General features: G+C 59.5%; 3 protein-coding genes across 5 annotated transcripts; 2 read left to right on the forward strand and 1 right to left on the reverse strand.

Annotated features, from left to right (window-relative positions):
• Window positions 1-473: 473 nt before the first annotated feature.
• Window positions 474-6,890, forward strand: HMGCL (3-hydroxy-3-methylglutaryl-CoA lyase). Of its 2 annotated transcripts, none has more exons than XM_032709901.1 (9): window positions 474-578; window positions 1,440-1,532; window positions 2,402-2,509; window positions 2,830-2,925; window positions 3,552-3,700; window positions 4,356-4,419; window positions 4,753-4,941; window positions 5,199-5,324; window positions 6,008-6,890. In XM_032709901.1, the coding sequence occupies exons 1-9, from the start codon at window positions 528-530 to the stop codon at window positions 6,107-6,109; spliced, it is 978 nt and encodes a 325-aa protein (XP_032565792.1). In that variant the 5' UTR covers window positions 474-527; the 3' UTR covers window positions 6,110-6,890. The 2 variants fall into 2 exon arrangements, with proteins under 2 accessions (XP_032565792.1, XP_032565793.1); XM_032709902.1 differs by lacking the exon at window positions 474-578 and adding an exon at window positions 633-794.
• A 127-nt stretch (window positions 6,891-7,017) lies between these two features.
• On the forward strand, window positions 7,018-11,543 carry GALE (UDP-galactose-4-epimerase). Of its 2 annotated transcripts, none has more exons than XM_032709897.1 (11): window positions 7,018-7,082; window positions 8,246-8,374; window positions 8,455-8,570; window positions 8,771-8,884; window positions 9,261-9,437; window positions 9,547-9,660; window positions 9,742-9,808; window positions 9,909-9,994; window positions 10,122-10,199; window positions 10,334-10,448; window positions 10,525-11,539. In XM_032709897.1, the coding sequence occupies exons 2-11, from the start codon at window positions 8,254-8,256 to the stop codon at window positions 10,578-10,580; spliced, it is 1,044 nt and encodes a 347-aa protein (XP_032565788.1). In that variant the 5' UTR covers window positions 7,018-7,082; window positions 8,246-8,253; the 3' UTR covers window positions 10,581-11,539. The 2 variants fall into 2 exon arrangements, with proteins under 2 accessions (XP_032565788.1, XP_032565789.1); XM_032709898.1 differs by having other exon boundaries at window positions 7,025-7,082; window positions 8,208-8,374; window positions 10,525-11,543.
• A 148-nt stretch (window positions 11,544-11,691) lies between these two features.
• Window positions 11,692-20,460, reverse strand: LYPLA2 (lysophospholipase 2). The gene is made up of 10 exons (XM_032709908.1): window positions 20,396-20,460; window positions 18,024-18,128; window positions 17,214-17,245; window positions 16,490-16,555; window positions 15,739-15,786; window positions 15,495-15,565; window positions 15,176-15,249; window positions 14,937-15,038; window positions 14,554-14,730; window positions 11,692-14,028 (listed from the first exon to the last, which is right to left on the reverse strand). The coding sequence occupies exons 2-10, from the start codon at window positions 18,099-18,101 to the stop codon at window positions 13,978-13,980; spliced, it is 699 nt and encodes a 232-aa protein (XP_032565799.1). The 5' UTR covers window positions 18,102-18,128; window positions 20,396-20,460; the 3' UTR covers window positions 11,692-13,977.
• Window positions 20,461-20,535: the final 75 nt, after the last annotated feature.

Genomic DNA, 20,535 nt, shown 5'->3' on the forward strand with positions numbered 1-20,535 from the left:
TACAAGGAGAAGAGGTTTTGTTCTTAGTGAATTGAAGAGAAGCCACTGTTCTGAGCTGAACTTCTGCTGTTTGAGTGAGAGCAGATTTCCAGCGTGGATGTTGAACTTCTCCAAAGAGGGCTGAACTTTCTGTCCTCACCAGGGCCTGTGTTTCTGCAGCCCGGGTGGATGTGGAGGACCCACAACGCTGCAAACAGGCTTTGTTTTGTTACTGTCCCACCCAGCACAAGCCAAAGCTGCCAGAACAGAGCCCCTGGGCTGTTTCTCAATGGACAAACATCCTGCCAGGAGTCCCTCACAGGAGCATCACCCGGCCCCGCGATGACGCCGATAGACACCGAAAAGGACAAGAGAGCCACGGTCGCTTTGCCTCTTAACCCCATCACGCCGGTAACCTCTGTCGCAGCGCGGGGGCCCGTCCAAAACAAACAGCGCCGTGTTTACTCAGCGCCCGGGCCACCGGATAAACCCATCCTATAAGTGCGCGGCGGGCGCGGGGCCGGGCAGTGCCGGGGCCAGAGCGAAACATGCCGCAGTACGACACGACGGGAGCGCCCAGGGACGGCGCCTGGGCACAGGTAGGGGCTGGGGACGGAGGGGATGAGGGGACGGAGGGGATGAGGGATGAACGACACGGAGGGTCCGAGCCCCGGCTCCGGGTCGGGCTCCACGTGGTCGGCGCGGCCACGTGACCGCCCGTGTCACGTGCGGGGGCGGGCGCGGTCACGTGATCGCGGTCGGACATGGCGGCGGCGCGGCGGCTGCTCCCGCGCTGGGCGGGATCGCTGCGGCCCGTGAGGGGGAACGGGGGGACCGAGGGGCCGGGGGGAGCGGGCCGAGGGAGCATCGGGGCCGGGGAACGCTCGGGGCCGGTGAGGGGGAACGGGGGGACCGAGGGGCCGGGGGGAGCGGGTCGAGGGAGCATCGGGGCCGGGGAACGCTCGGGGCCGGGGAGGGGGGACCGGGACACCCAGGAGGGATTGAGGGGTCCAAGGGACCGGGGGGCATCGGGATGGGGGAGATCGAGGCCGGTGATTCAAAGAAATCAAATTTAGCATGATGCTGTTAAGCCAGCATTCCTTTAATACGCCGTCGGGGTAGTGTCTGGATAGCTCCTCCATAAACACCCCACTGAAACAAGGATTTTGCGAGCTTTTATGCACTTTAACACGTCAAACCCCTCCTTGACAGTCAGTCATTTAATCCTTACGAGGCGTCAACATTAATCTTTAGTTAAAGATAATTTAGACTTCTTTTACTTAAACAACCTTTGAAATAGTTTTGTACTTTATTGCTACGAGACACCAACATCAATCTTTGGTTAAAGACAACCTTTGATTGGTTTAGCTTTCTAGAGTGTATTTTCAGATCTTACTGTGGGTGGGGGTGAGCGGGCTGGGGGGCTCTGGGGTCCCTGCTGACTCTGCCCTCTGTGCCAGGTGAGCACGGCAGCGGTGGGGACGGTGGGGACGTACCCAAAGCGGGTGAAGGTGGTGGAGGTGGGACCCCGCGACGGGCTCCAGAACGAGAAGGTACAGGGGGGGCTCCTGACAGCTCAACCTCAGCCCTGCCCGGCCCCTCAACCCCTCCCTGGGGGGTCTGGAATCAAATACCCCAAATGTGCCACTCTGCCCACCAGCAGGGCTTTTCCTTCTTCTTTTTTTTCTTCTTCGTTTTCTTCTTCTTCTTTTTCTTCTTCTTCATTTTCTTCTTTTTTTTCTTCTTCTTCTTTTTTTTCCTTCTTCTTTTTCTTCTTCTTTTTCTTCTTCTTCTTTTTCTTCTTCTTTTCTAATTCTTCTTTTCCTTCTTCTTCTCCTTCATCTTTTCCTTCTCCTTTTCCTTCTCCTTTTCCTTCTCCTTTTCCTTCTCCTTTTCCTTCTCCTTTTCCTTCTCCTTCTCCTTTTCCTTCTCCTTTTCCTTCTCCTTCATCTTCTCCTTTTCCTTCTCCTTTTCCTTCTCCTTCATCTTCTCCTTTTCCTTCTCCTTTCCCTTCTCCTTTCCCTTCTCCTTTCCCTTCTCCTTTCCCTTCTCCTTTCCCTTCTCCTTTCTCTTCTCCTTTTCTCTTCTCCTTTCCCTTCTCCTTTCCCTTCTCCTTTTCCTTCTCCTTTTCCTTCTCCTTTCCCTTCTCCTTTTCCTTCTCCTTTTCCTTCTCCTTTTCCTTCTCCTTTTCCTTCTCCTTTTCCTTCTCCTTTTCCTTCTTCTTCTCCTTCATCTTCTCCTTCTTCTCCTTCATCTTCTTTTCCTTCTTTTTCATTTTCTTTAAATGCCGCCTTTTTTATGTTGAAAAACAATCTTTTGTTTTTTAATTTTATTTTATTTTTTTTTTACAATGAAAAGTTTACTGTGGAAATAATGACTTGAGGTCATTTTTCTTTCCTTTTCTCCTTCTTTTTCCTCTTAGAACATTGTGCCCACCCCGGTGAAGATCAGTTTGATCAACATGCTGTCAGAGACGGGGCTGCAGGTCATAGAGGCCACCAGCTTTGTGTCCCCCAAGTGGGTCCCTCAGGTCGGTGTTCCAGCTGGATTTACAGTGTCACAACAGTAACCCAGTGACTCTGCTTGCTCCAAACCCTCCATTGCTGGGCAAGAACCAGTTGCAATATTCCAGACTTCCCCTTTGGACCCTGGGGAAGGGCAGAGGGGCAGCTGGTTGTGCACGTCAGCCTGGCTGAGTGACTGACCTCTGATCCCTCACAGTGTTTGCTCTCAGAGGCCCATTTCTCTCAGCCTTAAATATTTCTGTTCCCATTACAAAAAGACATTTGAAGGATTGTTTTCTAGGTTGGATGTTGTCCCTGTTACAGAGCTCTGCTGCTTTCTTTGCAGATGGCTGATCACACCGAGGTCATGCAGGGCATCAGTAAGGTGCCTGGGATCAGTTACCCTGTGCTGACCCCCAACCTGAAGGGATTCCAGGCAGCGGTAAGGGCTGGCAGCACCTCAACAGCCACGTGTTTGTCTTGCTTTCAGTCCCCACTGGTGTCCCACAGCTCTCCTGACAGCTCCCAGCAACTGCAGCTTTGCTGCTGCATCTGTAACTTTGCGCTTTTGGAGGCAAACTCGGATGTGTCATGGTGGTTCTGCTGTGGAACAGAGGGAAGAACTGGGTTATTTGGGGGAAAAGTACTTCTGCAGAGTGAGAGAACTGTAGTTATAGATCATGGAACATCACAGAGTCATTGAGGTTGGAGAAGACCTCCAAGCTCATCAGGTCCAGCCTTAAAGTCTAAATAATCAGGGCAGTTTTATTTAGGAACAGAAAAGTTTCTGTAAAGGGAAGTGTTTTATGGAGCTGGTTTGAGACTCCTCTACCAAGAGAGGCCATTGAAACACTTGAATTAACACTTGGCCATGAAATGACCTGAATTGAACTCCTGAAATCACTTGAATTGAGTCATGGCTGAGTTTGTCATTTCCCATGCAAGAAAAACCACCCAGCTTGGATTTAAAAACTGGCAGTGCTGGGCTGAGGGTTGGACTTGCTGCTCTCAGAGGTCTTTTCTGACTTCAGTGGTTCTGTGATTCCAATTTATGGTGTTTATTTGCAGGTGGCTGCAGGGGCCAAGGAAGTGTCAATCTTTGGAGCAGCGTCCGAGCTGTTCACGAAGAAGAACATCAACTGTTCCATAGAGGAGAGCCTGGAGAGGTTCAGCGAGGTGATGGCAGCAGCAAGGACAGCCAACATTCCTGTCAGGGGGTAAGGAATTCCTGCAGCCAGCATTCCCATCCAGGGGTAAGGAATTCCTGCAGCCACCTTGGCACTGAGCAGGAGACGTGGCTGCTGGAGTTTATCCCTTTGGAGCCCAGCCCACACAGCACTGAGGAGCGGGATTTCTTTACAGCTTCTGTTTTTTGGGATGTCTCTGCCTGGATTTTTGTGAGCTCAGGGCATGGAGGAGCTTTAGTTTGGACCACACTCAAGGTTTCAGGTGCTGCCTTGGTGCACAGCCTGTTCTGCTCAGGACAGTCCACGCTCCTCCAGTTGGATTCACCCACCGTGTGGTTATTCTGTCTTCAGAAGGATCCAGAATAACAACAGTTTCTTGGCAGACATTCCACATGGAAGTGCAAAGATCACAATCCCAGGAATGCTGCTTGCTCTTGTCTTGGCAGATTTTTCATATCTGTGGAAGAAGGAATTGCTGAGCAGTTAATTCTGTAATTGTTGAGCAGTTAATTCTGTAATTGTTCAGTAATTAATTCCGTAAGATTTGGCCACTGAACTTTTGGAACATGAAACTAATTCTTCCATCATAAAGACACACAAGATGCACTAAGTCCTGACTGATTTGGCCAGCTGAATGTCCTTGCCATTTTTCTAGCTGAAAAGTATGTGCTTTTCTTAACCACAGATACGTTTCCTGTGTCCTTGGATGCCCCTACGAAGGGAAGATTTCTGCAGCTAAAGTTGCAGAGGTGAGTTTAACACAGATACAGCCAGAATTTCTGAGAAAGCTTTTGGCTCATTTTTAGGGATATGAGTTGGGCACTGGGGGTGGGGGAGTGTCAAACCATTTAGCCAAAGCCTGGGGAAGGGAAGGCTGGGAAAGGTTCCAGCCACCACAGGGAGGGGAGGCTGAGTCCAGCTGAAATGCACGGGGGGAATTCAGGGAGGTTTGGGCACCTGGAGGTTTTCAGTCCCACAGAAGAGTCTCGTGGCTGCTCCGGGGCATCACACACCGATCCCTGTGTGCAGCTCTGGGGAAGGGGGTGATGTAAGTCCCAGGGCACATCCTGGCTTTTGGACAGGTCTCCAAGAAGATGTACTCCATGGGATGCTACGAGATCTCCCTGGGGGACACCATCGGCGTGGGCACCCCCGGGAGCATGAAGGAGATGCTGACCATGGTGATGAAGGAGGTGCCCGTGGGGGCTCTGGCTGTTCACTGCCACGACACCTATGGACAGGCCCTGGCCAACATCCTGGTGGCCCTCCAGGTAGGATCCTTCCTTTGGATCACAGACTCATGGGGTGGTTTGGGTTGGCAGGGACCTTAAATCCCATCTCGTTCCCCCTGGGCGGGGACACCTCCCACTAGCCCAGGTTGCTCCAACCTGGCCTTGGACCCTTCCAGGGATGGGGCCTCCACACAAATAAAGCATCTTCCTTTGGGTTTGTTCATTTTTTTTGCTTGTGAATGGAAGCTCTGAGGGGCAGGAAGTCATGCCTGGCTGTGGTGTGGGTTCCTCTGCAGATGGGGGTGAGCGTGGTGGACGCGTCCGTCGCCGGCCTCGGGGGCTGCCCCTACGCCCAGGGAGCATCAGGGAACGTGGCCACGGAGGACCTGGTGTACATGCTGCACGGGCTGGGCATCCACACGGTGAGTGGGGCAGCCCCTGCATCCCCCTCCTGCTCCAGGGCTCTGCTCAGGCCTCAGCAGGGCTCAGGGTTTGGCCCAGGGAGCCTGAGCATGGTGGGGACGGGGAGAGTCACACTGGGTCTTTGGGGGGGTTTGTCCTCCCACACCAATCCCACCCCCTCTGCTGGGAGCATTCCCTCCTCTTGGGATTGTTCAGCCTTGGGGTGACCTAATTGTGGCCTTCCTGAAGGGAGCCCACAGGAAAGGTGGAGAGAGACTATTTACAGGGGCCTGACTTCACAGTGACAGAGGGATGTTGGATATTAGATGGGATATTGGGGAGAAATCCTTCCCTGTGAGGGTTGGGGAGGCCCTGGCACAGTTTCCCAGAGAAGCTGTGGCTGCCCCATCCCTGGAAGAGTCCAAGCCCAGTTTGGAGCAGTCTGGGATAGTGGAAGGTGTCCCTGCCCATGGCAGGGGTGGAATGAGATGAGCTTTAGGGTCCCTCCCAACCCAGACCACTCTGGGATTCTCTCCCACATCACACCCTGGGATCTGACCCTTGCTGTCAGTGAGGCTGCATTAAAGTTCCCTCCAAAGGCTCCCTTGCTCCCTGGTAGTCTCTCCCAGTGATCCCAGTTGTTACTGGGCAGCTGTACCCAACAGCAGCAGTGCCAAGGCCGTGCTGTGCTTCCCCCGTGCAGGGTGTGGATCTGCAGAAGCTCATGGACACGGGAACCTTCATCTGCAACGCCCTCAACCGAAGAACCAACTCCAAGGTGTCCCAGGCATCCTGCAGACTGTGACACTGAGGGGAGTTTCTCCCTGGATCAAGAAGAAAGTGAGGATCTGGCACTGGCTGGAATTCCTCTCTGGTCTCCAGTGCTCCTTCCTGGCTCAGCACTTGAGAGGAAACTCATAATGCACCAGAATTTATGAAGAAATGAGGGAAACGAGAATATTAGATTTGACCTTGAGGATGTCACCATTTGCCTTAGGGAAGGGAGGATGTGGATGGGCTCTGGTCAGACCAGCATCCACTGACTCCTGCCTTGAGCCTTAGGCCACCAGCCAGGGACAATCCACAGTTTTTCCAGTTGGAGCACTTCTCCAGGTCGGGCTTTGCCCTTCCCTTCTCACTACAAATGTTAAGCCTGAGTCAAAAGCCTCTGAATGTCCTGGGGCAGCCTTGGACAGTCTTACAGGGACTGTGGCAAAGGACAGTGTATCTGTTGTAAGATACCTTTAAACACTAGGATAAACATTATTTAACATTCTGAACAAATCACGTTTCTAATAAACTGAACCAGTTAAAGCTGCTGCTTCGGTTCCAAGTGCCTCCTCCACGTGGAAACACCACATCATCTGGGGCCGTGGCAGAGAGTGTGAAACACCCCCTGCTCCTCACAGGTCACGGGGAACACCCCCCCCCCCAAAATCTTCTATTTAAAATAATTTATTTTAACAGTTTATTTGCGAGGCGGGAGCCTCGTCCTTCTTTTGAGTGGGGTTCGCCTTTCTCTGCATACGGCACCGTCTCTCCACATCCCTTCGATGAACTGTAGCAATTAAATAAACGTTCAACAATAACCGGCGCTGAAATGGGGTGGAATCGGGCAATAAACGGGGATTTTGGGGAGGGCGCAGTTCCCTCCTCCCGCCGCCGGGCGCCGCCGTCCCTCGGGGATGTTTTGTCCGCGCCGGGTTCCCGTAGCGGGGACACGTTTCCATGGAGGGACCTTAAAGGGGCCGCGCCCGCGGGCGGAGCGGGAGCGGAGGGTGAGTGACTGAGGGGAATGGGAATGGGGACGGGAATGGGAATGGGAGGACAGAGGTGCTGCCCCGTTCGGCCGTGCCTTCCTGTAGCAGGGAGAACCCAAAACCCCGGCGCCCGGGATAATTCCAGCCCCTGGGATATCCCTGGATTCCTGGGGTAAATCCGGCCCCCTGGGATAGCACAGGAACCCTTGGATTGATCCGGCCCCTGCAGTAATTCCAGCCCCCGGGGTAATTCCAGCCCCTGGGATGTCCTCGGACCCCTGGGGTAATTCCAGCCCCTGGATATACCCCCAGGACCGCAGGGTATCTCCAGCCGGGGGTAATTCCAGCCCCTGGGATACCCCAGGACCCCTAGGATAGATCCAGCCCCCGGGGTAATTCCAGTCCCCGGGGTAATTCGGCCCCAGGGACCCCCAGGAAGGCCCTGTCCCACCCCCAGGGGAGCCCCCCGGGATCCTCTGAACCCCCCCGGGCACCCCCGACCGGCCCTGCCCGTGCCGCGGTCCCACCCCTGTCGTCCCCCCCCGCGCTGAAATCGCCTTATTTTCCTTCCCAGGGGCTGTTCCCCCCCCGGCACTGCCCTCCCAGCATTTTGGGGGGCTCGGGGTGGAACCTCTCCCTGTGCTGGTCCCACATCCCGGTAACGCGGCGGGTCCTTCCCCCTGGGCGTGGAACAGGAGCTGCTGCTCCTTCCCGGGAGCTCCCGGGTCCTGCAGTGTCCTGGGAAGCGGGGGTGGAACGGGGCCGGCACTGGGAAGGGCGGCTGGGACCGCAATGAAGGGGGGACTCCACAGCTGCAGGAAAACCAGGGAATGGGGAAATGGGTGGGGAAAGGGCAGAGCCGAGCCCCCTGTGGAGACCACCCTAATTCATCCCAACTCTCTGCCCCTGTGCTTTGGGGTGAACCCCGAGGGGTCTGTGCTGTGGGATACGGGAGAGACCGGGATCTCACGGGAAGGACGAGGGCTTTTCCCGGGCTGTGGCAGTGCCAGACCCACCCTCCGTGTCCGGGAGGTGTGCCCGCGCTGGGAGGTCGCGCTCCAGCCCATCCCTGTCCCCGGGAGAGCTGCAGGAAGTACCGGAGGCGCTGCTGACGTGACAGTGCCCCAGCTGTGCCCGTTCCAGGCCGCCCCACACGGAGCTGAAGGATTTCCCTGCCCCAGGGAGAGCCATGGCCGAGAAGATCCTGGTGACGGGCGGCGCTGGGTACATCGGCAGCCACTGCGTGCTGGAGCTGCTGGAGGCTGGATACGTCCCCGTGGTCATTGACAACTTCCACAACGCCATCCGTGGTACGGAGGAGCCTCATCCCTCCCCGGGCTGTGCCGGGACTTCCAGAAATCCCAGCTCCTCACTCCCCTCCATCCCCCAGGGTCGGACGCGCTCCCCGAGAGCCTCCGGCGGGTGGAGCAGATCGTGCACCGGCCCGTCCTCTTCCAGGAGCTGGATATCACCGATGGGGCCGCGCTCCAGGAGCTCTTCAGGAAGGTGAGAGCAGGAGCTGCGGTGCCCGGGGTGGCTCCTGGGCTGCCGGGGGGGCGAGGTGGGAGCCGGGGGAAGAAGGGCAGCGCTGAGGAAACCTGTGGAACCCCCCGGGGGGGGGTGAATGGCGCTCCTGGGGGGAATCCCGGCTGGTTCCTGCCCGGAGATCCCATGTCCTGTCGCTGTTCCCCCCCCCTCCCGTGCAGCACCAGTTCTCGGCCGTGCTGCACTTAGCGGGGCTGAAGGCGGTGGGGGAGTCGGTGCAGAAGCCTCTGGAATATTACAGAGTGAACCTCACCGGGACCATCCGGCTGCTGGAGGTGAGAGGGGGGTGCCCGGGGTGGTGCTGAGGGGCTGCAGGGGGGCTGGGACCACCATAAAGGGGGGATTTCAGAGCTGCAGGAAAAACAGGGAATGGGTGGAAAAGGGCAGAGATCATCCAAAGGAAAACACTGTGAGAACTCCCTGCCTTGGGGTAAAGCCTGAGGGAGCTGTGCTGTGGGATATGGGAGGGACCAGGATCTTGGCTGGGTTTCACAGGAAGAACAAGGGCGTGATCCTGTGCTGAGGTGGCTGTGCTGCTCCATGTGCTGCTCCCGGTGCTCCCCATGCCCGGGATGTGGCAGTGCCTGGGCAGGGCTGACCCCCCAGCACAGGGATCTCCCTGGCTCAGTGCTGGCTGTTCCTGCCCCCCAGACCATGCAGGCCCACGGCGTGAGGAACATCGTGTTCAGCAGCTCTGCCACCGTCTACGGGGACCCCAAGTACCTCCCCCTGGACGAGAACCACCCGGTGGGAGGCTGCACCAACCCCTACGGCAAATCCAAGTTCTTCATCGAGGAGATGATCCGGGATCTCTGCAAAGCAGAGCGGGTGAGGGGCTGCCCCGTGGGGCTGAGAGCCGAGGGCTGTTCCCACTGGAGCAAGGGGTGAGCAGGCAGCCCCCCAGGCACCCACCCAGGCAGTGTCTGTGTCCCCCCAGGACTGGAACGCTGTTCTCCTGCGCTACTTCAACCCCATCGGTGCCCACGAGTCGGGGATGATCGGGGAAGATCCTCAGGGGATCCCAAACAACCTCATGCCCTACGTGGCACAGGTACCGCCCCACTGCAGCCTTTGGGGACCCCTGGGGTCATGGGGGGGCACAGGCTGACAGGGCTCCTTGTCCCTCTGTCAGGTGGCAGTGGGACGCCGGGAATTCCTGAGTGTGTTTGGGAACGACTACAAGACAGATGATGGAACGGGTATGGCATGGAAAGGGTGGAGCTGAACTGCCCTGCAGCCCCCCCAGCCTGGGGTCACCCCGGGCAGAGGGCTCTGCCCTCACCCTCTGCCTCCCTGCAGGAGTCAGGGATTACATCCACGTCGTGGATTTGGCCAAAGGCCACATCGCTGCTCTGAAGAAGCTCAAGGAGAACTGTGGCTGCAAGGTACCCCGGGGGACCTGGGGGCTGCCAGCCCTGGGGGGGCGTGGGGGTCCTCAGGGAGAAAAAGGCAAGGTTTGGCCCTTGTCTCCTTCCAAAAGCAGCTGATCTATGTCCCTTATCCTCCTCTCAGATCTACAATCTGGGCACAGGCACTGGCTACTCCGTCCTGCAGATGGTTCAGGCCATGGAGAAAGCCTCGGGGAGGGAGGTAAGGTCTGACCTGCAGGGCACAGCTGTTCCCAGAGACCCCCCTCACCCCCCCCAAGCCATCACTGCCACAGCAGCCCCTGGCACTGCCCCCTCAGTGCCCTCTCTGAGCCCCCAGAGCTGCTTTCCCTGCAGATCAAGTACAAGGTCACGGCCCGGCGGGAGGGGGACGTGGCCTCCTGCTACGCGGACCCAGCGCTGGCCGAGCGGGAGCTGGGCTGGAAAGCTGCCTTTGGCCTGGACAAGATGTGTAAGGACACCCCCTCCCTGGCACACGGGGCACTGCCAGGCCTGGCCCACCCTCACCTCCCCTCTCCCCATTCCAGGTGAGGACCTGTGGCGGTGGCAGCTGCAGAATCCCACGGGCTTCAGCAAGAACTGAGCCATGGCTGAGGGCTGGCCGGGCTCGGGGGCTGCTCCAGGCCAGCCCTTCCTGCCTCCCACGGCCCCAGCGAGGCCATCACCGTCCTGGGAGCAGCTCCAGCTCCCCCTCCTGCCTCTGGCACGGGGCAGGAAGGCTGGAGCATCCTCAGCCTCTCCGCTCCTCATCCTCACCCCCTCAGGTCCTTTGCACCTCACAGAGCAGAACCACAATGGAGAAAAGAGCCAAGGCTTGGTTTGGCTCCCATGGAACCCCCCCATGGGAATGTCCAGGGGCTGTGCTTGGCTGGGCCCTGCAGCCACCACTGGAGCTGCTCCTGGGCCCTCCCCGTGCCCTGGGAAGTGGCTGCATCCAGCACTTGGACACTGTGAGTCCTGCTGAGCCCAGACTGCAGAGGAGCCCCCCCGTTCCCTGCTGCCCCACCTGGCTCTTGGTCTCAGGGGGAGGCACCCACAGCCCCTGCCCTGGGCATGGAGAAGGTGCTGAGCCCCAGGAACACCCCCATTCCCCACTCCCACAGGGACCAGTCACATTCCAAGGCCACCACGGCTCATTTCCCCAGCCCAGGTCTCCAGGGCCAAGGGCTTTGCACATACACACACACACACACTTTTCCCTGCCCCCAGCATGGTTTTGGGGACCAAATCTCATCCCACATGCTCCTGCTGAGCCAGAGAAGCCCCTGCCAGGGCTGTGCCAGCCTGGCCTGGTTTATCACCCCACTGGTGCCTGGTTTTGCTTCCACGTTCCCTGTGGCAGCCGCTTCCCAAATTCCGTTGCCAAAGGCTGCCCAGGAGCCTCTCATACTGCTCCTGTTTATTCCTGGCAGCTCCAAGGGCTCTGTCAGGCAGGGATGACGCAGTCAGCCCCCTTTGCTGTCGGCTGGATGAATAACTTATGCTTCTAAATTATGAATTGAGCTTTTGATTTGTTTTTAAATAAACTTTCCTACTTTCTAAGTGGCAGCTTTGTTCTGCTTCCCCTCAGCCAGAGCTGCTGCCCCCAGAAATGGCACCTTGGGGCCTCGTTCTAACTCGCTCCTCTCCCCAACCCTCCCTTCCCAGAGGTGCTGTTGGGGGTCCTGCCCAGCCAGGAATGAGGCCAGCTCAGCTCTGGGGTAGGTTCAGGATTTATTTAACCTTGTTTCTCTGTGGAACGCACGCACACACACACAAAAAACCCCAAACATGTACAAGGAAGACGAGAGAAGGAAAAAAAAAAAAAAAAAGGAAAAAAAAAAAAAAAAAAAAAAAAAGAAGAAAAAACCCAAAGCTGTATTGAGGAATGGAGAGAAGCCGTTCTCCCTCCTGGGTTCCCAGGTGGGGAGTGAGCAGGAATGCTCTGCAGGAGGGGGCCAAACGAGGCCCCCCGGGGATGGTCCCAGGCCCCCCCATCGCACACGGTTCCAGTTCACAGTCAAACAGGTCGGTCTGTCCATCGCCAGCCCTCGGTACCCCCAGGGAGCTGCACTCCCACCCCAGCCAGTGATCCACAGGGAGCTGCACTCCCACCCCAGCAAGCCCCCTGTGCCCCCACCCTGGCCCAGCACAGCGAGAGGGGACAGAGCAGTGTTACAACACAGAAGACCCAGCAGGACTGACCCCCAGGCCAGGACTGACCCCCAGGGCAGGGGCAGTGCTGGGCTCCCCCCAACACCAGCATCAGCTTTGCTGGTTTAAGACTTCCCAAAGGGGAGAAAAAAATTAAAACCCCAACCAAACCCCAAGCCAAGAACCCAACCAAGGGTGGGTCCCACAGATCCAACTCTCCGGAGAGCAGGTTATTGCTTTGGGCATCCTGGGCTGGGGGGGCACGGCTGGAGCAGAGCCCCCTCCAGAGTCCCTCACCAGCCCCCAGAACAGCCCCTGGCCCTGGGGAGCTGCCAGCCCTGGCCCCAGCCCACTGCTGGTCCTGGGGCACTGGGCAGAAGCTCTGCAGGGTGAGAGGCTGGGCCCAGACCAGGGGAGAGTGGGGACAGCCCTGGGGCCAGGGGTGGTGTGGGGGGTTCTAAAATACATGATCAGCCCCAGGCCATGGGGGTGTGGGCTCAGCCCGGGGGGAGGCGAGGGCAGCACTGCTCCACAGCTACTGCCCTCGGCCCTGCAGGAGGGGAGGGGAGGGGAGGGGGGGGCAGGAGCCCACCAGGAGGAGACATTCGGGGCCCTGTCCCGGGGAGCTGCTGGGGACGGTCCCGGCCCCGCACCCAGCACGATGCCAGCACTCAAGAGAGGACAAACCCATGGGCAAGGGACCCCGGGGACCCTGGTGATTGTACACAGTGGGACAAGAGCCCACAGCCCCAGGGAGCAGAGAGACCCCCAGGGAGCAGAGAGACTCCCGCGCTGCCCACAGGACGGGGCACAGCAGCACCCAGGCCTCAGACGCTGGTGAGATGATGGCTTGGGGGCAAAGCTGCTTCTTCCAGCTGCGCCGGGAGCCAAACCTGGGGTCCAGGGACATCACCTCTCCCTCCCCGAGCCAGTCCAAGTCCAAAGGAAAGGACAAGTAGCAGCAAGAGAGACATTAATGACGGGGCCGGCGCCGGGCGGCTCCGCCTATGACTGTAAACGAAGCTTCAGGGCTCTGAGGGCGCAGAGCTGGGCTGGAGATGGGGGGTAGACACCTCTGGGACCCCCGCAGGGCCGAGGAGGAGATTGTAAAAGCAACAGGAGGAGGAGGAAGAGGAGGAAGGAGGCGATTATCTGAGGAGGGCAGAGCTGCCCAGGCCGGGGGGAGTGTGCGTGTGCGACAGGCGGGGCCGTGCGGGAGGTGCGGGGGCTGTGCTGACCCTGCCCCGGCCCCGGGCAGCCTTTGGCGGTACCGGCCCAGGGCAGAGCCTGCCCCGGGGCCTGGGGGTATCTGCAGGGGAGTCCCGGGTTCCTGAGCTCTGATTGAAAACCCGTGAGTCACCTGAGGGAAGGCTGAGAGCAGCCTCCGAGGGCACAGCCCGGGCTGGGCCACAGGGGTGCCCCAGCCCTGCCCTGTGCCTGCCCCGCTCCCCCCGCCGCACCCGGGCACGTCCCACCCCTAATACTGGTACAAAAAGCCCAAACCCAACAGAAACATCTTCCCCACCCCGTGCCAGCCCCGCACGCTGCAGGGGCCCGGGGGACGTGACCCCCACGGAACCCGCTCGGAGCAAGAGGAGGAGAGAAAAGGCCACTCCAAGACTCGCCTTCGACCGCTCCGACCTCGGCTCCGAGAGCAGCAGGGGGAGCCGGGGCACCCCCGGCCCGAGAGGGCGCGGTGAGAGGCGGCGGGGGGAGGTGGGGGCCGGGGGTGCGGCGGGAGGTGCAGTGGGGGGCCATGGCTTCCGTTTGCAGCAGGCGGGTCACGGGGGGAGATGGGCGGCTGTGACCTCGGCACCCTCCCCTGCGACAGTCCCGAGCGGCTCCGCTCAGATCCGCGGCAGCAGCTTCTCGATGAACTCCTTCACCGCCATCATCTCCTGCGGAGAGCGCAGGGCCCGTCACCAAGGGGGGCCCCAGGACACCCCAAAGGGTGGGCCCTGCCCTGGGCATGGGGGCACGGGGGCTCTGCAGCCTCCCCGGTGCAAGGAGGGAACAAAAACATCCCGTGTGTTTTCCCTGACCCACCGTGCTGGGGATGGTCCCAAAGGTCCCAAAGGTGATTCCAGCCCCCGAGGGTCACAGAATCACAGAATGTCCTGAGCTGGAAGGGACTCACAAGGATCATCCAGTCCAATTCTTGGCCCTGCACTGACCCCCAAACAATCCCACCCTGTGCCCCAAAGGACCATCCAAATGCTCCTGGAGCTCTGGCAGCCTTGGGGCTGTGCCCACTGCCTGGGGAGCCTGTTCAGTGCTCAACCACTCTCTGGGGGAAGAACCTTTTCCTGAGATCCAACCTAACCCTGTCCTGGGACAGCTCCAGCCGTTCCCTGGGCCCTGTCCCTGCTCACAGAGAGCAGAGACATTCCCAGGGGGATCCCATCCCCTCCCACGGCACTGACCTGAGGACAGGAACTGTGCATCACGCCGGGGTAGGTTTTGAACTGGACCTTGGTGGGGGTGACGACAGATTTCAGCTTCTCGGCAGTGAGGGCCCCGAAGCGGACGGGGATCATGGGATCCATCTCCCCGTGGCACTGCAGGATGGCAATGTCCTTGTTCACGCCGTTGTTCGCCGCCTGCCGTGAGAAGGGAACGCTGAGGTGTGCCCAGGTGAAGGCATTCCAGCAGGGATGGGGGGCAGTGCTGCATCCCCGTGCCCAACACACCACCCGGCAGCTCAACAGGGCTGTGGGGGAAAGCTGCTGGGAAACTCCGCTCTGGAGAACTCCAGATGGGAAAATCCCCCCCCGCCCCTCCCTGTGGACACGGCAGCACGGGATACCTGTGGGAAGGCCTTGTGGAGCGGGAGCCAGCAGCTGAGTGCCACAATTCCAGCCAGCTGGTGCTGGCAGGTGAGAGCCGTGTACAGCGACAAGGCACCGCCCTGGAGCAGAGGAGGATGGAGTTAGTGCTGGGTGGGGATCCTGGGGCACTCACTCACCTCCTCACCACAGAACATCCCTCTGAGAGGTGTCTCTGGAGGGGAAACTGGGGTCCCAACCCTCATGTTCTCCAGCTCACCTGTGAGAAGCCCCCCAGGATGATGCGGTTGGCGGGGATCCCGTTCTTCATCTCATGCTCAATAATTGCTTTAACTGGAAGAAGACGGAGAAACGGGTCAGTGGAAGGTGGGGAGGGGGTGAAAAGCATCACCTGACACTTCCAGATGCACACAGGACATTTGGCACATCAGGGAGAGGCAGAGATCCCAGGGAGAAGGTGGACTGGGATCACCAGAGGGCAGAATGGAAGGAGAGGTGGAAGGAAAACACCCGTTTCAGCCCCAGCGAGGGAGAGGCACTTGGGAGCCCATCATTTCTCCCTTCCCCAAGCTTCTTACTGTTTTCTGCAGCTTTCTTGATCCCAGCTTCATCCTCAGGTGCATCCGGAGTCAATCCCATGAGGTCAAACCTGGGAGAAGCAGCAGGGTCAGCCCCAACCTCTCCCAGCACCCAGGGTGTGGGGAGGCAGGAGCTGGGTGTGCTCTGCCCTCCCTGACTCCCACAGGGCAGTGGATTTTGCCTCTTCATCCCTCCCACTCCCCAAAAGGGTCCCACCCACCCCTGCCCCCCCAAAGCACTGACCAGGAGGGCATGACCATCTTCATGTTGAGGGTCACTGGGATCCGGGGCCTGCGGAGAAACAGCGTGGGTGGTTTAGCTCAAGGCAGAGTCAAGGGGTACAGGGAGGACTGTCCCTCCTGTCCACAGCTGCAGACATGACTCCCAAGGGAAAGTGGCAGATCAGGGCCACCAGACCCGGCCCAGGGGCTGCAAGGTGACCCTGGGGATCACCTGCTATCCCTGAGCAGATCCCAGATGAGCTGAAGGCTCCAGGGCACTGCCAAGCAGCCCAGCTGGGGAGCAGAGCACCTGCATCCCTCTCCTGTTTGCTGCTCCCAAGGCCAAGATGGGATATTGGAAAGGGACAGCAGAGCTCTCCCAGCCCAGTGAGTGCCCCCTGCACAGGCTATTGGCACTGGGGACACATCAGGACCGTGTCCTTCCCTTTCTGCTGAGCCCCCTCCCGCCTGACCAGCGGATGGAGAAGGAGCTCCAGTGCCTTTGGCTTTCACTGCAGCCACCAGGGATAAGCAGAGGACAGGAGGGGGAGGAAAAGAGCCTCAGAGCAGCAGCTCCTGTGCTGGTAGCTCTGTGGGGAACCACTCTGCCTGCAGCAGGAACCAGCCACGGCAGCTGAGCCAGCCTGGCTGTGCAGCCCCACGGGCAGGTCAGGGCTCAGGCCACCATCTGCCTCCCCCAACAAACAGCCCTGGCAGCCTCACAGCCCCCCAAGACCCCCCCCAGGGCACCCCCAGGCAAGGACAGCACTTACGCGTGAGGGCAAATGTATTTCACGTAGGGGAGGCGGATGGAGGAGAGAGCGTCGGCCCAGCTGTGCCTGCGAGAGAGGGGAGGGCACAGGGTGTTCAAGGCTTGTCTGAGCCATTTGCCCCAAGGCTTGTGCACACCCCGTCCCTCCCCTGACGTTATTTCACCAGGTCCTGCCCACCCCAACAGCCTGATCCCCCTGTGAAGCCCCAGCACTGATCCCCCTCTGCATCAGGGCGAGGGCAGCACACAAAGCCCTGGAGCTGGAGGCAGGGAGGACAAGGGGGAGGGGATCTCCTGCAGAGGCAGAAGCGCCTTTGTCACCTCCATACCCCACACTGTCCTCCCTAGGTGGCCTTGCACACCAGAGATGCCCTGGGCCAGGCACAGCCCAGCTCCCAGCGCTCCCAAGGACTGGAAAAGCCGCAGTGCTTATCAGCAATCCTGAAAGGCAGCACCACCCGCGGGGGGTGGGGGCTGCCAGGCTGCCAGCATCATAAATATTCAAGTGCAGACAGCTGCCGGCCTCAATTCCCTGTGATTTCCTGCCATTCCCTGTCAGGGCGGTGCAGGAACAGTTATGGACCCCAGCCCAAAGCCCCACATGGATCTCGGGCCGCCTCTTCCCCGGGGAGAGCAGCAGCAAAGGGCAAAATGCAAACGTCAGCAAAGCCACACATCCCTGGTAGAGACTGCTCCAGGGCAGAGACTGCTCCAGGGATACTCACCCCGTGTCTCCAAGGCCATGTAGGAAAATGACCTGTCAAACAGCAAAAGCAGAGGATTAGCTGGTGTGAGAGTTGGAGCCCTGGGAGAGGGGCAGGGCTGGGCTGGGCTGGGCTGGCAGTGAGGTGGCAAATGGACACTGAGTCACTGCCTAGAAGAGACTCAACTCAGCGACGCTCAGGACACGTCTGTGCTGTTTGGAGCATGAGGGATGGGTGGATCAGGGACACGGCAGAAGCCCAGTCTGAACTGCAGAATGGTTTGTGTTGGAAGGGATCTTAAATCTTAAATGGTCAGGGACACCTTCCACTAGCCCAGGTTGCTCCAACCTGGCCTTGGACACTTCCAGGGATGGGGCAGCCACAGCTTCTCCAGGCAAGTTGTGCCAGGGCCTCCCCACCCTCACGGGGAGGAATTTCTTTCATGTATCACCACTCACAAACCCATCCCCATGGGCTTTTCATCTGAGGCTACAGAAAGCCCTAAGCCATGGGGGGCAGAGGGAAAGCAGCCTGAGCACCCCAGGGAGGGACTGGGAGGGAGATTTCTTTTAAAAGCTTAAATAGCCAAATCAGCTCCAGCTTCCAAGGCCGAGCTGTGAGGCTGTGTCTGTGCTTCCACACCGGAACATCCCAGCCCAAGGACAGTCACTTTTCCCAAGCAAGGCGAGCCCTTGCTGGCCCTGCCTCCCACCCTGATGAGCTGAGGGACCACAGGCCCGGCTCAAGGCTCCTCTGAACCTCACAGAAGCAGCTCCCTGTTTTCCAGCCTCCTGCCAGGAGGGAGGCAGCAGGAGGGGGTCCCTCCCTTACCGCGGCGGTCTCCCGCTCTGCCCCTGAGACGGTCACGGCGTCGGCGAGGAGGGGGACAGACATGTTGTTACCACACATACACCGAGAGGGACTCGACACTGGCACCTGCAGGACACAGGGACAAGGGTGAGGCAGGAAAATAAACTCCTCTTCCCCTCTCTTGTTCCCCACCCCCCCCACCAGCAAGTATTTGCTGCAGAGGCAGCAGCTGTTTGGGGGAAAATTAAAGGGTAGGTGAAGGCTTTGATGTTTCAAGCCCTCGGGACACCCCACTCCATCCCCGGCCTGGTGGTGCTGGAGAGTCAGGAAGCAGCAAACACTTCCCATGTCGCACGCTGTGGGGTGCTGGAAGTGTTAAAATTAGCTCAAAAATTACACCTCAGAGCCAAAGTTATTCCTGTGACTGCACCGGCGTGGGCAGAGGGTGCAGCCCCAGCATCCCTTCATTCCTTCATCCCCTCATCCCTGCCAGTGGAGCCATGGAGGAGCCTGACCCACATCTGCTCCGAGAGGGAAGCAGGAAATGCCAGCAGCAGCACAGGGTTTACTGCACTAAAAAAGGTCCAGCCCTGTTTTATGGAGCTTTTTTAGGGATAAGCCGGAGCACTGGCAGCTGGCCTGAGCCCCAGCCCCTCCTGGAGCTGTGCCCCCCCAGTGATGGATGACATCCTTGTCCTGCCCTGTGACTGCCGCCAGGGCCACCACCACTGTCCCCACTGCCACAGTGTCCTGCCAGCACCGAGGGCTGTCACCTTCCAGATCCTGGGTTCAGCAGGGCTGACAGCTCCCACAACAGTCCATGGTGTTTATTCCCAGCTCCTCACATGACCCCGCTGACCCACCAGGACTAATTAGATCAGAGCTCGTTTACAGCACTGCCATCATCCCCCAGGAGCAGGATCAGCCTCCCAGAGGAAGATCACAGAATATCCTGAGTTGGAAGGGACCCACCAAGATCATCCAGTCCAACCCCTGGCCCTGCACTGACACCCCAACAATCCCACCCTGTCCCTCAGAGCGTTGTCCAAACACTCCTTCAGCTCTGGGGCTGTGCCCACTGTCCTGGGGAGCCTGTTCAGTGCCCAATCACCCTCTGAAGGAAGAACCTTTTCCTGAGACCCAACCTGACCCTGCCCTGGCACAGCTCCAGCTGCTCCCTCAGGTCCTGTCCCTGCTCACACAGAGCAGAGATCGGAGCTGCCCCTCTGAGGAAGCTGCAGAGCCCACAGCCTGCTCCAGCCTCACATCCCACGGCAGCACCATCCCCAGCACGGTTCGGATCACCCAAACCTTCCCCAAAACCCTGGTATCCCAGCAGACATCCTTACCCGAGAGAAACAGCCTCCTCCTCTCCCAGCCCGGGCCAAAGACCTGCCTGACTCGTTCGCCCGACTGCTCATCAGCCGCTTCCCGGCTCCAATAAAAACACCGGGAAACAACCGGCTCCCCGGATCTGACACAGACACGCGGCCCACGTGCTCGTGTGTGTGTGTGTGTACTCCAGGGGCAAAACAACCAGCCAGGAGGAGCAGCAGCACCTGCCAAAAATCCTGGCGACAGGAGCCATAAATAAAAGCATCTCTCAAAAACCCTGGCAGACGGAGCCGCTCCCCCGGGGCAGGCTCAGCCCCTCACGGCTCTGCCTTGCTGGGGGGGGGGGGGCTCCGGGGGAAAGGAAGGGCTGGTCAGAGCTGCCCCAAAACACCCCGTGGGGACACCCGGGAATGCCCTGGGAGGGAACACGACACCGGGAGCAGCGGGAACACAACACCGGGAGCGGCGGGAAGCACAAAGCCCCACAGCCCGTGTGGGTGTGGAAGCATCACCACAGCGATACGGGGGGGGGGGAGATGGGTCCGATTGGGGCTGTTTAAAGTGTGGTACCCGCACTGACACACACACCCCCCGCGACGCTCATTAGGATGGGGGGCAATTAGCGTTAATTAGCATTAATAATTACGGCGGCCCAGCCGCTCGCCCGGGCCCGAGAGAAACGAATCCCGCCTGGAAGCGGATGTAGTGGAGGCGGGAGCCGGCCTGACCTGCCCCGGCCGGGGTGGGAGAGCCCGTTTTCCCTGGAAAAGAGGGATTTTGGGAGAGGCTTTTCCCGCTGTGACTCCTGAAGGCTCGCAGGGGGTGGGAAGCGGGTGGCCCCGCTACGGGAGCCAGAACCGCGGCCCCTCGGACCCCCCTTCCCCGTTAACGCCCGTGAGGGGGCCCCGCCGACCCCCCCCATCCCCGCGGCCCTCACGGCTCTCCCCCCCCCCCCCCCGCGCCCTCCGCAGTGGTACATCCCCCCCACCCCGGTTTTCCCGCCCGTCTCCCCCCCGCCTCCCCCCGGTGGTACGTGCCGCCGTCCCCCCCCCCCTCACCTCTCCCGCGGCCCGGCGCGCGCGCTCCTCGCGGCTCTCCCCCCCCCCGCCTCGCGCCGGAACTTCCGCCGGCGCGGCGCGAAGTGACGTCACGCGGGAGCGACGGCGGCGGAGAGACGCCGCGGCGGCCATGATGGAAA

The sequence above is a fragment of the Chiroxiphia lanceolata genome, chromosome 24, assembly GCF_009829145.1.
Source record: "Chiroxiphia lanceolata isolate bChiLan1 chromosome 24, bChiLan1.pri, whole genome shotgun sequence".
Taxonomy (NCBI): domain Eukaryota; kingdom Metazoa; phylum Chordata; class Aves; order Passeriformes; family Pipridae; genus Chiroxiphia; species Chiroxiphia lanceolata.

Excerpts from the sequence above, each read along its gene's own strand:
- HMGCL (XM_032709901.1), top strand. The coding sequence starts at position 528 with ATGCCGCAGTACGACACGACGGGAGCGCCCAGGGACGGCGCCTGGGCA. Across the intron at positions 1,533-2,401 it reads ACGGGCTCCAGAACGAGAAG|AACATTGTGCCCACCCCGGT; the intron begins GTACAGGGGGGG and ends TTTTCCTCTTAG. Across the intron at positions 3,701-4,355 it reads GCCAACATTCCTGTCAGGGG|ATACGTTTCCTGTGTCCTTG; the intron begins GTAAGGAATTCC and ends TCTTAACCACAG.
- GALE (XM_032709897.1), top strand. The coding sequence starts at position 8,254 with ATGGCCGAGAAGATCCTGGTGACGGGCGGCGCTGGGTACATCGGCAGC. Across the intron at positions 9,661-9,741 it reads TCATGCCCTACGTGGCACAG|GTGGCAGTGGGACGCCGGGA; the intron begins GTACCGCCCCAC and ends TCCCTCTGTCAG. Across the intron at positions 9,809-9,908 it reads CAAGACAGATGATGGAACGG|GAGTCAGGGATTACATCCAC; the intron begins GTATGGCATGGA and ends GCCTCCCTGCAG.
- LYPLA2 (XM_032709908.1), bottom strand. The coding sequence starts at position 18,101 with ATGTGTGGTAACAACATGTCTGTCCCCCTCCTCGCCGACGCCGTGACC. Across the intron at positions 15,787-16,489 it reads AAATACATTTGCCCTCACGC|GCCCCGGATCCCAGTGACCC; the intron begins GTAAGTGCTGTC and ends GTTTCTCCGCAG. Across the intron at positions 15,250-15,494 it reads CAAGAAAGCTGCAGAAAACA|TTAAAGCAATTATTGAGCAT; the intron begins GTAAGAAGCTTG and ends GTCTTCTTCCAG.